This window comes from Echinops telfairi, unplaced genomic scaffold, assembly GCF_000313985.2.
Source record: "Echinops telfairi isolate 266 unplaced genomic scaffold, ASM31398v2 ScPeMD7_2573;HRSCAF=3158, whole genome shotgun sequence".
Classification (NCBI taxonomy): domain Eukaryota; kingdom Metazoa; phylum Chordata; class Mammalia; order Afrosoricida; family Tenrecidae; genus Echinops; species Echinops telfairi.
The window spans coordinates 5,281,399-5,295,632 of NW_022106471.1; the positions used below are offsets into that span (position 1 = coordinate 5,281,399).

At 44.2% G+C, this 14,234-nt stretch overlaps 1 protein-coding gene across 2 annotated transcripts in view; it reads right to left on the reverse strand.

The window, feature by feature from the left end:
* The window catches only part of MEIS1 (Meis homeobox 1), a 154,000-nt gene that overhangs the window by 59,311 nt on the left and 80,455 nt on the right, over positions 1-14,234 (reverse strand). For both annotated transcript variants that reach the window (XM_004710169.2, XM_004710170.2), the window contains exon 8: positions 8,684-8,829. In XM_004710169.2, the coding sequence (XP_004710226.1) occupies positions 8,684-8,829 (146 nt within the window). The remainder of the gene's footprint in view (positions 1-8,683; positions 8,830-14,234) is intronic.

Here is a 14,234-nt window from a genome sequence, read left to right on the forward strand (position 1 = left end):
AGATAGATAGATAGATAGATAGATAGATAGATAGATAGATAGATAGATAGATAGATAGATAGATAGATAGATAGACAGACAGACAGACAGATATTCTTCTTAGACATATAAGAGAGCCCTCTCTCTCTCAGATAGATTAGATAGATGATAGATGATAGATAGATAGATAGATAGATAGGACAGACAGACAGATAGATAGATAGATATTCTTCTTAGACATATAAGAGAGCCCTCTCTCTCTCATATATATATAAATAAAATTTTCAGGTATCTTAATTTAATAATTCTGCAGATAACAGGTAGGGAGGAAGAAATGAAAGGTACCTGTCATCACCATAAACACGCCTCCTTGGCCCAGGCACATGAACATGAAGGTGGGGTAGAACAAGCCTGAGGGAGGGACTTTCTCAAAAGCAAGAGTGTGCAACATACAGCTGCCCGGCCCAGCCACCTTCTGAGGGCTACTGTGAACTGTGGCTGCTGTGCCAACTGAAGACGAGGCACAGTTAGCGCTGGCAGAGTGTAGAGGAGGGCAGGGCCAGAGAAAGCAGCAGAAACGAGGGGAAGAGCAAGCAGCAGCCACAACCTTCCCGGGTCTGTCTGCTGATCTTTTACCTGCCTTGCTCAACAGAATGGATTATTTGGATACCAATTAGAGCGCGAACATTCTTTGTAATAAGAGGTTATAGTAATAATGTTTAGATAGCTAATTCTTCCCAAAACTGCAAGCAGAGACATGGCAGTAAGCTATCTCCAACAGATCTTGTTACCAAAAGCAAAAGCAATGAAATAACATCTGTTTCTTCCAGAGCATTCAATTCCCAATTCAATTCCATTGACTCCATCCTTGGAGTGGAGGACCCGCAGGGCACTTTTCATCTAATAGTGTTTCTATGGAAACGCCATTCTCAACCTGGAACATTCTACAGCCCCTCACATTGGTTTTATCCACAATGAGAGGAAAGTCTCATCAATCAGGAATGGAGACATAAATTTGGCCACATATCCCACCCCCCCAAATATTTCCCAGGCTGCAAGTTCACAAACAAACAAGCTCATTGGCAAATGTGTGTATCTGGCTTAGAAATAAAGTTTGTCTCCACAGTAAGCCTGAGCCCAGTGGGATCCTCAACACCAGTGCAAGGAGGGGGAGTCCGAAGACTGTGAATGGAAATCAGTTCGCCTTGGGGAATGCTTCCCCTGAGTGGCTTATGCCCAATGTGTTGTCCTGGACAGCTTGCTTCATCTGGGTCTGCAGGTAGGAGCTTCAACTCCGTCCACTCTAACTTTCAGGATTCCTGGGACACAGTAGTTCCAGGCAGGAAAATGCAGCCACTGCCTATTTTAAATCAGAGCCACATCAATGGCAGTTTCTGTTTAATACAGCAACACTTTAGAGTAGGGAAGCCAAAAAGGGAAATTCCCTTGTTCTTACCCCAGGCATTGTATTTATCCCCTTTGCTCATTTCACTGGGCCCTGGGGCCTAAATTTTTGGAATCAAAATCAAACCATTGCCTTGGAGGTGAACTAGACAATCTAAGAGTGAGCACAAGGGCCCCATAGGATTCTCACAGCTGTATATCTTTATGGGTGGAGCTTGCTCCAGCTGTCTCCTGCAGAGTGGCAGGTGGGTTCAAACTTCCGACCCTGGCCTTTTGGTTAGCAGCCAAGATCCTAATCCCTGCACCACCAGGGGCCCCTGATTTTTGTGTCCTAGGTAGCAAAAGAACCAGTCATATGCAGACCACAGCCAGCATGTGCACTACGGCAATAGTACCATTATGCACTAGAGTAATCGTGCTACATAGTGTCTACTGTGATGCTCGCCTTTGATCTTCTAGTTCATGGTTATGTTTCAAGAAAAACACATACAAATTAGGGCAGGGTAGAACTGCCCCCTATGAGTTTCTGAGACTGCAACTCTTTACGGGGATAGAGAGTTCTGTCTTTCCCCTGGGAAGGGCTGGTGGTTTTGGACTGGTGATCTCTTGTAGTGAGCGGCCCAAAAAGAAACCTTAAAATGGCCTATGTTCCTGAACTGTTTAACAATGGTTATGAAATGACTCATACTCAAATGATAAGTACTTTTTCATTATTTGCAATCACTTCTCTTTGGGCAAATGCAAGTGTTTTCTATTAATAGCTGTTTTTGTGTTCTTCCTAATTCTCTCTTCTTATCTCCATAAATGTCCATCACTCTCTGTTCCAGGGGGTGGGGTTTTTGTCGTTGTTGTTGGTTGTTTTTAAGAGCCCTTCTTGACTTAGCAAAACTGACACATGCTTCCCCGAAAGTTTAAAGCTAGAAGCTTGCATCGCTGAAATTTCCTTTTTGGTCTCTTTTCATCAAAGTTTAAGGCCCGTTTCCCTCTTCTTTCATTGTTTTCATTATATGCAAATATGACCAGTTCAGCGTACGAGAGACACGGAGTCTAAGAAGGAGACTTTAGTTCTTGCTTTGAAGGAGCAAATGTGCTATTGATGAAATCTTCCAGAGAATAACTGTAGAATGGCATGCTAGGGTGCAAAGTCAGAGAGGTTAAAAAAACAACAACACAAAAAACGGGCCTCTTTTGGTCGCACTGTGGACTTGGCATCTTGCAGTTAACTTCAAGGTCCTGGGTTTAAACTCACCACCACTACTTTGAGGGAGGAAAGATGAGGCTGCCTGTGCTGCAAAGACTTCCAGTCTCAGAAACAACACAACATTGCATCATTAAGAGTTGGAATCAAAACGACAAAACCCACATGGAAGAAGCACACCAGCCTGTCCCGACTCGATCGCTGAGGACAAAGTGGGTGCATAAGCAAAAGTGGTGAAGAAAGCTGATGGTGCCCAGCTATCAAAATATATAGCGTCTGGGGTCTTAAAGGCTTGAAGATAAGCAGGTGGCCATCTAGCTAAGAAACAACAAAGCCCACATGTAAGAAGCACACCAGCCTACCCTGAAACAATTGCTGAAGACAAAGCGGGTGCATAAGCAAATGCGGTGAAGAAAGCTGATAGTGCCTGGCTGTCAAAAGATATAGAATCTGGGGTCCTATAAGCTGGAAGATAAACAAGGGGCCATCTAACTGAGAAACAACAAAGCCCACACGGAAGAAGCACACCAGCCTGTGAAATCACAAAGCATCGAAGGGATCAGATATCAAGCATCAAAGACCAAAAAAAAAAATGTTTTTTAAGCATAGCACTGTGAATGAGGGGCAGTGCAGAATGGGGACCCAGAGCCCATCTGTGGGAAATTGGACATCCCCTTGCTGAAGGGCTGCAAGGAGGAGATGAGCTAGTCAGGGTGCAGTGTAGCAATGATGAAATATACAATTTTCCTCCAGTTCTTGAATGTTTCCTCCCCCCCACTATCATGATCCCAATTCTACCTTACATACCCAGCTGGACCGGAGGATGTACACTAGTACAGATAGGAACTGGAAATACAGGGAATCCAGGACAGATGAATTCCTCAGGACCAGTGGTGAGAGTGGCGATACCAGAAGGGTGGAAAGAAGGTGAGGGAGAAAGGAGGAACAGATCACAAGGATCTACATATAACTTCCTTCCTGGGGGACGGACAGTGGAGAAGTGGGGGAAGGGAGATGTCGGATGGTGTAAGATATGACAAAATAATAATAGTTTATAAATTATCAAGGGTTCGTGGGGGTGGAGGGAGCGGGGAGGGAGGGGAAAATGAGGAGCTGATACCAAGGGCTCAAGTAGAAAGCAAATGTTTTGAGAATGATGATGGCAACATATGTACAAATGTTCTTGATACAATGGATGGATGGATGGATTGTGATAAGAGTTGCATGAGCCCCCAATAAATGATTTAAAAAAAAAAGAGTTGGAATCAGCTCTGTGACAGTGTGTTTGGGGGCTAGGCTGGTCTGCTTCTCTGACATACAAATGCTTGAAAAACCTCTCAAAAAACAGGGAGTTTTTTTTGTTTTTGTTTTGGGGTTGGTTAGTTTGGGTTTTTATTAGTAGTTTGTATTTGTTTTTTAAGAATAAATCCAATAAATGAATTTATCCATCTATTTATTTAAAAAATACAATTTCTTTTTTAAAAGTATGTGAGTTTATACAATGCCATTTGGCATTTTGAAAGAGTTGTTGACAATTTCCTAATAAACTGTTATTGCCATTGTTTTAATTAGCCAGCGTTTCAATCGCTCTTTTACATCCAGCAAGGTTTCAGACAGGATTTTCTAGATAATAAATGGCATCAATCACCTAGCAACAATGCGATTCTTTAAAATTGGTAGCCAGTCTTCCAAATGAGTTCTGCATCCCTACAGATCTCTCAGGGCTTGACATAAAGTTACTAAAAGATTAGTACTGAGGTGTCAGTAGCTACTGACATTTGGACAAACAAGACTGTCTTTAAACTCTATTCTAACCCTAAACGCAGTGCCATGGAGTTGACTCCAATTCACATTGATTCTATAGGACAGGAACCCCACTTTGGGTTTCTGAGACTTTAAATCTATCCTGGAATAGAACCTCTACTTTCTCCCTTGAAGCGAAGGGTGGGTTTGAACTGCTGACCTTGCAGTTAGCAGCCCAATGTATAAACCCACTTTGCCAGCAAATTCCCTGCCATCAAGTCAATTCTGACTCATATTAGGTTATAGGACAGAGTGGAACTGCCCCTTTTGTATTTCTGAGACGATACCTTGTTTCATGGAAGTAGAAAGCCTCATCTTTTGTCTGTGGACCGCTGGTGGTTTCAAACTGCTGACCTTGAGGTGAGAAGCCCCCTGAGAAACCCATTATGCAACCAAGGTTCCTTTACAGTCTTCCATTTTTCCATAGGCTGCATTAAAATTAATCTTGTCTGGAAGCATTGGCAAAGTATCCCATGGATTTCTGCAAGGGACATATCAAAACAAGGGAGTAGGGTGCCCCTTTAGATGTAAAGATTTGATCTTACAGTTAGAGAACTGAGAAGGGACTCTCTTTCCCTGAGGGAAGGAAAGCAGCAAAACAATGACCAATTGAAATAGAGCTCCTTACTTTGACTTTGAGAGGCTAAGGTGAGCAATTTGATGGTTCAGGGATGGCGAGCACTGTCATTGCAGGCAGTTCCTGGGTTACAGAGCAGTGCTGCCCTAAGTCTGTCTGTAAGCCAAATTTGTCTGTAAGTTCTCATTTGTATCTAAAGCCAATGAACCCAATATTTTCTTAATATATGATATAGGCAAAAGGTACTTTTCTATGTATTAAAAAAAAGAGTAAGAGAAACATGTCCAGATACACTAAAATAGCATTAATATAAGAAGACAGCAATAATAGTAATAATGTCTGCATGCTTCAGAAAGCAGCACCTATTTGCTACGGTGAGCGACTCATGACACCGGGAGTTTTTCATGTACTAGACTCTATGCCGTGGGTGCGTCACTCCAGGTTGCCTGTAAGCCGAACCCTACTAACCCAGGGACTGCCTGTGTTTCCATATGGGAAAAACAGCATGAAGGAGCGAGGCCAGGATCAGTTGCCAGGGCATCAGTGCCGACTCATGTGTGCCAGGCTTCCCTTGGAGGCACATCTAGATGGGCTCAAACTCCAAGCTATTGATGAGAAGTCGAGTACATTGACCATTTCCACCCCCCAGGGAGTGGACAAAGAAACCATACCCAACCCACTGCCATCAACTTGATGCTGACACAGAGGGACCCTTTGTGACCAAGCAGAAATGCGCCTTTGGGCTTCCGAGCCTGTAACCCTTGATGGGAGCAGACAGCCTTCTCTTCCTTCTGAGGCGCAGCTGGTGAGCTTGAACCGCAGATCTTGTGGTTAGCAGCCTCGCACTTAACCCACCACAGCGAAGGTATAAATATTCAGTGGTAACCATGAGCCAACTGGCATCAGGGAAGGCCAGGAGACATGGAAGAATGCCATCCCCTGCCAGGCAGGGGTGGCACAGGCCAGCAAGGAGCCCAAAGCAGAAAGAAATCAGCCAGGGCTCAAGAATGCAGGTACGGATTGTGATGAGTTGTATGAACCCCTAATAAAATGATTATTTAAAAAAAAGAATGCAGGTAGCTAAGAGATCATTTGTATTACAATTGCCCCAGTAACATGTGGTCCATATAATCATTGCAGTGCAAGCGAAATCAATGCTGGCTGTTAAAAAAAAAAAAAAACTTGTTTGTCCCCCCCACCCCCACCCCAAGATGATAGTACAGCTCTCTCTACAAGGTTCTTTGCAAGGGTAAAGCCTAGAGAAATAGAAATTCTGGAGGACGAAAAGAAGAGCTCGCTTTCCTTCTCTCTTGATTCTGTCTGAACCAATATTTGATTATATTTTATTCAGGGGCACCTCGGCTTCAAGTAAAACCAAAGCTTCCTTACAGATTGAAATGGAAGCTGAAAGAATCCACTTCCCCACCCCCTTTTATCCTGCTAGTCTAAGAAACAGAAATAGTTTTGTTGTGAATTCAGGGTCGACCTAATTTTGCCCCACCCACCCTGGAGTTAAAACAAGTTAGCTAGTTAGCGCTGACGTTAAAGTAGCAGTTGCTATCTCCAACCAATTGTCACTCCTCTCCTGGTCATTTAAAATGCCATTTTAGTTATTTTATTTGTGATACTCCCTCCCCTATCCCCACTCCCCCAAACCAGCTCAAGAGCAAAGTCACGCTACCAAGGTTCTGACTCACAGCAACCCTTTGGGTTTCTGTGACATTTAAACCCTTATAGGAACAGACAGCCTCATCTTTCTCCCTTGGAGCAACTGGCAGATTTGAACCACTGACCCTTGGGTTAGCAGCTCAATATATCACTATGCCACCAGGGCTTCTTATCCCCAGCTCAAGAGAAAACAAAGTCAATCCCATCAGGTCATCTCTAAGCAACGCTACAGGGTGGGGTAGAATTGCCCCTGTGAGTTTCTGAGACTGTAACTCTTTACAGGAATCGGAAGCCTCCTCTTTATCCCACAGAGCGGCTGGGGGGTTCAAACTGTTGATCTTGTAACCAACGTGCAACCCACGATGCCACCAGAACTCTATAGCGACTGATAATCCTCAATAGGAATCTTGCACATGACAGATCTCAAAATATCTACATACATGCACCAAGGGTTGGATAAGTAGTGGAACCCGAATCAGATTTTAGGAAAAGCTAATGGGATGTCAAAATCCTAACAGTCAAAATAGTATCTACCCCTTCAACTAGCTACAGCTTTGGCCTCTCCCCTAAGGTTTATTCCTAAAACTGTCAACATGCTCTAGTTGATCGTTGACTGTTTGAAGGGAGGGGAAGGGGAAGAGTTATGTGTTAGTTACTCCTGCTGCTCTGAGTGCTTATTTTATTCCGTGATGCAGGAAAATCTGGATTAATGTATACCCTGGAGTGTGACTGGAGGCACAGCCTCAATCTAGAGGCAAAGAACCAGCTTGACCTCCCCGAGCTTGGCCTCCCCGAGCTTGGCCTCCCCGAGCTTGTTTCCTTGTAGCTTTACAACTCCTGGCCTTTAGATAGGGTGAGGGGGAGAGGGTCAACAGGTCTGGGCATGTTTGTGACAACATGGAATCTGTGTATGTTTAGAAAAAAAATTGATATTGAGGGAAAAAAGATCTAGACTAAAAATAGTGACATAAAAAGCTCTGCTACAGGTATTAAAAGAAGGAGAAGAGGAAGAGGAGGAGGAGGAAGAGGAGGAGGAGAAGAAGAAGGAGGAGAAGAAGAAAGCCAGGAACCTTTAACATTCTTAGGCTATGTTACAACCTGTCTACATTCATCCTTTGTCCCTAAGATTACACAGCCCCCTTGGTCAAGGATTTTGCTGAATTTTAAAATGTTATTTTAGCCATAAATTTTCATGCTGTCCTCTCCCTTAGACCTCATGAAATCAGTATACACTTGTTAAAAAAAGATCCACCCCGAATATTATGATTACACATATTTTGAACATGGAATTCATTCAGAACAATAACCAAGCAAAACAAATCCCCTGGTGGCAGAAGGCCCCAAATCTCCAGTTTCTCACATCTCCAGGAGAATTCCTGCAGTGCAAACAGCACTCCTCACACAGACAATGTAAACTGTTACCCTGGCTGAAAAGCCGCAGGGGACTCCACAGGAAGCGCTGACTCTATATTGCTGTTTCCCCTTACACTTCTAAATGCAGGGACAACTTTCACTGGGGCGGCTCTGACTCAGATGGAGGCTTTGAAATGGAAGCCAGTGCTGCTCAGACCTCTTCAGAGCAAATTATGTGATCATCTTGCCATTTTAACAGCATTAAGTGTGTGTGTGTGTGTGTGTGTGTGTGTACACACCATTGTAAAGAGCCACTAAGCGTTAGAAGATTTGAATTCTTTCTTGGGGCTGGCCTCATCTTCGTGGGTGCTAGTTCTGAGTGCTGAAGGATCACTCTTAGCAAAGCAACATTTCTAACACAGAAAGTTAAAATCCCATGTACAAGAACTCAGACACCTCCGAAGCTTACTAACGTTAACAAAATTGGAACGTCAAATAAAACTCCTCAATGGCGTATGGATCTGAAAAACAAGTAAGCACTAACACCCGTACAATATGTGAGAACTCAGTGATGTATGAAATACCCCATCGTCCAGAGGGAACTTCGTTTCCTTTTTAAAATTTCGTTTCCACCTGGTTGTCTAGCAAAACTGGTTCATTGTCCATAGTTAGTTTATATATGTCATTTAGAATCCACTTACTGTTAGATGCTGGAACAGCCACGCCCTCATGATATTTGTGGCTACTTTGGGAAAGATGCCACGCTTTTTGTGACGCTTTTTGTCCTTATCTGGATCATCATCGTCACCTGTGCTGGGGGAAGCTACACTGTTGTCCAAGCCATCACCTGCAAACATAGTGAATCAAATTTTGACTGATGCTACCTTGACATGTTTTATTCAAATAGAATGCCTTTGGATATAAACAAAACCAAAAGAGCAATTTAAATGATTCATAGTTTCTTTGGTACTTTTTTTTTTTTTAATTCTTTTTAAAAATTTTGCTTTGCTGTTACTCGTTTTTCAAAACAGAGAAAGAACAAGGCCTAGACTCAATCGTAGTTGGTTCAAAAGAACTTCTTCCTAAGAACAGTGCTAAAGGTCAAAGGGGATGGAGGGAAATATACGATCGCTTTTGTAGCTTAGTTGCCATAGTAATTATCCCAACATGTAGAGCTGCCACATACTAAGCGTACCTCCTACTGGGGAGTTAAAGGTGGTGGCAGCCCTGTCCCTGTCTGGATATCCAAATTCCACATACAGTCATTGCTATCAACTTGTGAGAACATTTGTTTAAGATATCATCTACTTCCCAAATGATCTACCTGAAAACAAGGTAGAGCAGGCCAGGAGATGAAGGTAATCCATCACAGATGTATTTGATATGGGTAGACTGCAGAAAGGATATCATTTCTCTTGGAATAGAGGGTAGCAAGTTTAGTTAGGAAAAAAGATCCCTGGAATCAATTTTTATTAGAAAAAATATTAATATTTAAGTGGGATAAATTATGAACTTAAGAAGAAATTAGAATATGCTATGACCCTAATATCCAGACAATTTCTAAAATTTCTTCAGATTGAAGTTTTTCTCCTTGAAAAAAATCACCCGCTAACACATCCCTAGGGGCGCTGGTGGGTAGTGGTTCCGCTATCCCTGAATATTGCATGTGATTTTCCTGCTGATTCTTATTATGAAATTTGACTTGTTTCCTCTCGAAAAAAAAATTTGCTCCAGGACACCAGAAAATAAAAGCCATAGTAATTCTTTTATCATGCCGTATTAAAAATGTGAAAAACATGACACTCCAGCTTCTCAAATAGTCATCCTATCCAAAGTCAAGTCACCAGTTACAAATGGAATTCGCATTCCATTTTTGGCATTGGCACGGAATGCAAAAGGGAAAACAACATTGGTCTAAATTCACTACACTAAAGAAATGACTCACTCACCACCCTCGAGTCTATGCCAATCCATAGTGACCCTACAAGGCAGGGGTCAAGCTGTCCCTGGGCTTTCCTAGACTGTAACTCTTCTGGGAGCAAAGAGCCCAGTCCTTCCACAAGTAACCTCATGTCTAGCAAAGGCCGTCTGCTGTGAGCCCCAGGATGGTACTCTAGCTCTCTGCGGAAGCTACTGGCTTTTAGAAGTGGGCAGCTAAATCTGAGACCCCAAGGAAGTGCTGTCTAGCACTCAAGGATTACCAGTGAGGTAACAAATGCCCCCTATCACCCATGGATTAAAGAATTTATTAGAGAGCAACCTACATGGCCCAGCAGACCCCAAACTTTGGTAAGACAGCATCTCGGCAACTGTGCACTAGAACATGCAGTTGTTAGTGTCTGATCCCTAATGACCACCCCCTGATGCACTAGAAGGGACCCAGACTTGCTTGGCTGTAATCTGAACAGATTTGAACCACCAACCTTTGTCTTAGGGACCTCCATGCTTATCCATTGCACCCCAAGGAACTAGTCTTAGATTGATAGATGCTGCCTCATGAGTTGCTGCATTGCCTGAATTTCATGTGGATAAAAACAGTTCTCTATCTTGACTTCAGTTATTCCAGTCCAATCCACCGTTGTTATGTTGTAATCAATCAATTATTCTTTGTAGATCCCTGAGGATACTCCCCTCTCCCCATAAAAAAGAAAGTCATTTCCAAATTGCCTTGGCTGGCCTTAAAGGAAAGTTTTGAAACTTCACTGGAGGAGGAAGGAGAGGGCTCCTTTAAACATGTCTAGAATACTGCTGTCCTGCCACAAATACAAAACTTCTGCAGACCTTCTCCGAGGTTACACGTTCATGAGTTTACAATTTAACACGTTACTTAAAATCCATGTCTTTTAGTGAAGCTGCCCCAGACTGTAGCTGTCTTCCAGCTGGCAAGGCTCCTGGAGACCTACAATGCCAACGCTCCCATTGTGTCAAGGGGGACAATGTTGCCATGACTTGTCCAAGGTCGATCTGACCTGGATGGAGCCCCCAGTGTGAGCGCTGGACCAGGCACCTAGATTCCCAGGTCAGAGCTCCGTCTACCCGGTCACATGCTTCATTTGCCTAACCAAGTGCTTTTCCTGGAGTCCCGGTGGATTTGCCTAATAAATTCTTTGAAAGTCCAGTATTTAAAGAGGCTCTTTATTCCGAGAAGCAATCCACCATATAAAATAACAATTCATTAAAGAAACATGAGAAAACAACTGGGCGGCATTGAAAATTTCACTGGGCTGATCAACTTTCAATAGGCAAAAGGTAACCAAGGCAAAGCAACCGATTACTCCATCATTGATAATATAAAAATAAAAAGCCTCCACCCTAATGGCACTGTTTTTCACTTCCCCACGATTGTTTTCCACTTAAACAAAAAAAAGCAGGGGGGTAGGGGGAGGATGCCCTTTCTATCCATCTCGAAAACCCCTTCAGATTAATTTAGCAGGCAATGCCTAGTGCCTGCCTGGAAGAGAATTCATTGATAATTTATGGAAATATCTACTGTAATCCAGCAGAGATGACTTTTTCCCAGCTTTGTGCATCAATAGATAATCAAGGCCTTAAAGCAGCCTGAGCTTCCTATGGCCTCAGGCAAAAGAATCCCTGAAAGGGTGCCTGCAGGGCACCTGAATTAGAGACTCCATTAGGAGAGGGAGGCTTTCTGCATTCCATGTGTAACACTCACCAGAGCCTTTCCTGTTTATTTCTGCTGTTTGAAAGCAGAAGCATTAGGAACAGAATTTTTTAAGTGAAGACTTATGTAGATACAATGGAGAAACCTTTCAAGCAACAGCCAGATCACCCCCTTCAGTCCCTGGCAGTGACCTCTCCCGAATAAAAGGTTTCTGTTACATCATTAGCTCAAGCCAAAAACAGCCTTGGCTTAATGCACAGTTTGTTCTTCCTACTGTTTTTAGGCAAATACAGCTACTTTCCTCCCATCTGGGAGGGAAATTACACTGCTGGGTTGTAATCTAAGACAAGATTTTCATTGGAAGCAAATGCTTTCAATCCAGTGTAAATACTGGTGCATGTTCAGAAAAGCCTAAAACAATAAACGCTGCTCCTTTCCGACACAAGTTAGGGAAATGGAGAAGATGGGGAAGGAGAAGAGCATAATATAACAGGCCATTCTAAAAGCAAACACTTTCGTAGATTTTAATAAATTGTTTAACCTCTTCCACTTTCTGAAATTGAAAATTGATCTCTCGCCGTCTCCAGCTCCAGAGGAGGGTCTAAATGGTCAATTGTGCCTGTGGCATCGCCAGGCACCCTGCAATTTGATAGTCACCTCTCTGCGGCCTCCGGAGGATTTATTTCCCTTTTTTTTTTTTTTAAGATCACTAAACAAACTTGGAGAACCACCAGGCGACCACACGGCAGCCGGCCGCACCTCTCCACCCCACTTGTACAACGTCGGCCGTGGCTTCTTTCCCGGAGCTGACTTCTCCTGCCGCCAAATGAAGGCAAACTGAAAAGGTGGAAATAATCATAAAAATGATGCTAGTCCATAAACAAGCTTACAGCCTCATTAGGAGAGCAGTAGGCTCCTGTGGGTGATTTATGCTCGTTTTTGCTGATGCTACGAGGAAAGGCCATAGGGCAACTTGAGCCAACTGCTAATGGTTTCTGACAGCTTCTTAGCAACTAGTGCAAGCAACGTTGTGGCGTTTGCTAGTGACAGAAACAGAAAATGTCATATTATCTGCCCATGTGTCATGAAGTCCATGTGGCAATTAACTAGCAGGCCAGTGACTGAGGGGCCAGAGTCTCCTGGAAATGGCCTTTGGCTATGCAGAGGCAGCCAACGGGTACGAGCGCTGCCACGCTGCCCATATGCAACATTCTAATGCAGCAATCCACTCCCTGCCACCACCCTGCTCTGATGAGACATGGCTGCTCAAACCTCTCTTTTCCCCTCACGGAAGTGAGACTCTGGGTGCCTCTCTCTCTAGGTACCAGCGGGGCCCATCAGAAGGTTTCAAAGCTATCTGCTTTGCTATGATTAACCAAACAGCACCTTAATTGGCCATACCTGGCTGGGTGCTTTCTGGATGCTGGATTCAAAGGTGCTAGCTGTTTGCCTGGTCGCTCACAAATTAGTCTAAAAGGATTTCAGATCACTGGAGCAGGCTCCTTCCCTGTCAGCGGGCCAGGAGCAGGGGAACTCTGGCGGGCAACAAGACACTATTTAAGAAACGCCAGCGAGGCTTCTTTCTAACAAGCAGGAGGAGAATGGTGGCCACACGTTCCCGTTTCCGGGCTATCAAAACCGTGCACTATATGTCAAACTGTCAAATCTTTCAGCGTGGCCCATTTGCCCTTTCAAATAATATTTAAGAATTGTTTTTACAAACTTTTATAGGCCATGGTCTAGTGAAAGAGGCCAACCAACAAAGAAAGGAATTTGTACTACAATTCGTCTGTGGACAATTTCTTGTGCGACCTGGGCCTGTCCCCACGGAGCGAGGCAGGTGACCTGGGGCAGCTCCCAGGCTGTCCGAGAGCTCGGATTTCAAACACGCTGGGCTCAAACATTCCAAGTCGTCTATTTAAGCATGCCCGGGCATTGAGGCAGGCTACTCCGTGCCTTTCAAGGCAGGATAAAGCGGCATTTATCGGATTCAGGACGTTCAATGGGTCAGACTGACCATGTCAGCAGGGGGGCCACTGGGGCAGGTCAAAGCCCCGCTCCCATTTTTCTCTCTCTCCTCTCTCCCTCTCTCCCCGACACTGCCATTCCCCAAAACCTATCCAGGAGTGAGGCCAAAACAAAACCCAAAGGCGCCCTATAATTTCCATCCCTAGGGAAGGGACCAGCCAGCCTCTGTGCCATCAGGTAGGCATGAAGTGGGTTGTCCCTCAGAGAGCTCTTTCTGTCGGGAAGGCACCACTCCTAATTAGGGCTCTGAGCTTTCAACCGCCAGGGCAGACGGACGTGCAAGGTTGTGGACCCTCTTGTTTTGCTAGAAGCCACCTCAGCTTCAAGACCATTTTCATGTACAATTGTGTCTGGACACACCGTCCTTTCGGGCTGTGTCCTCCCATTAGCTTCTCCGAGTCTCCTTGTCCAGCGTTTCCGTCTAGAGCAGCGGTTCTCGACCTTCCTCCTGCTGTGTGACCCTTTCATACAGTTCCTCATGTGGTGGTGATCCCCCAGCCATAACATGATTTTCATTGCTACTTCATCACTGTCATTTTGCTACGGCTATGAATCGGGTTTGACCCCCATAGGGGTGGTGACCCACAGATTGAGAACCGCTG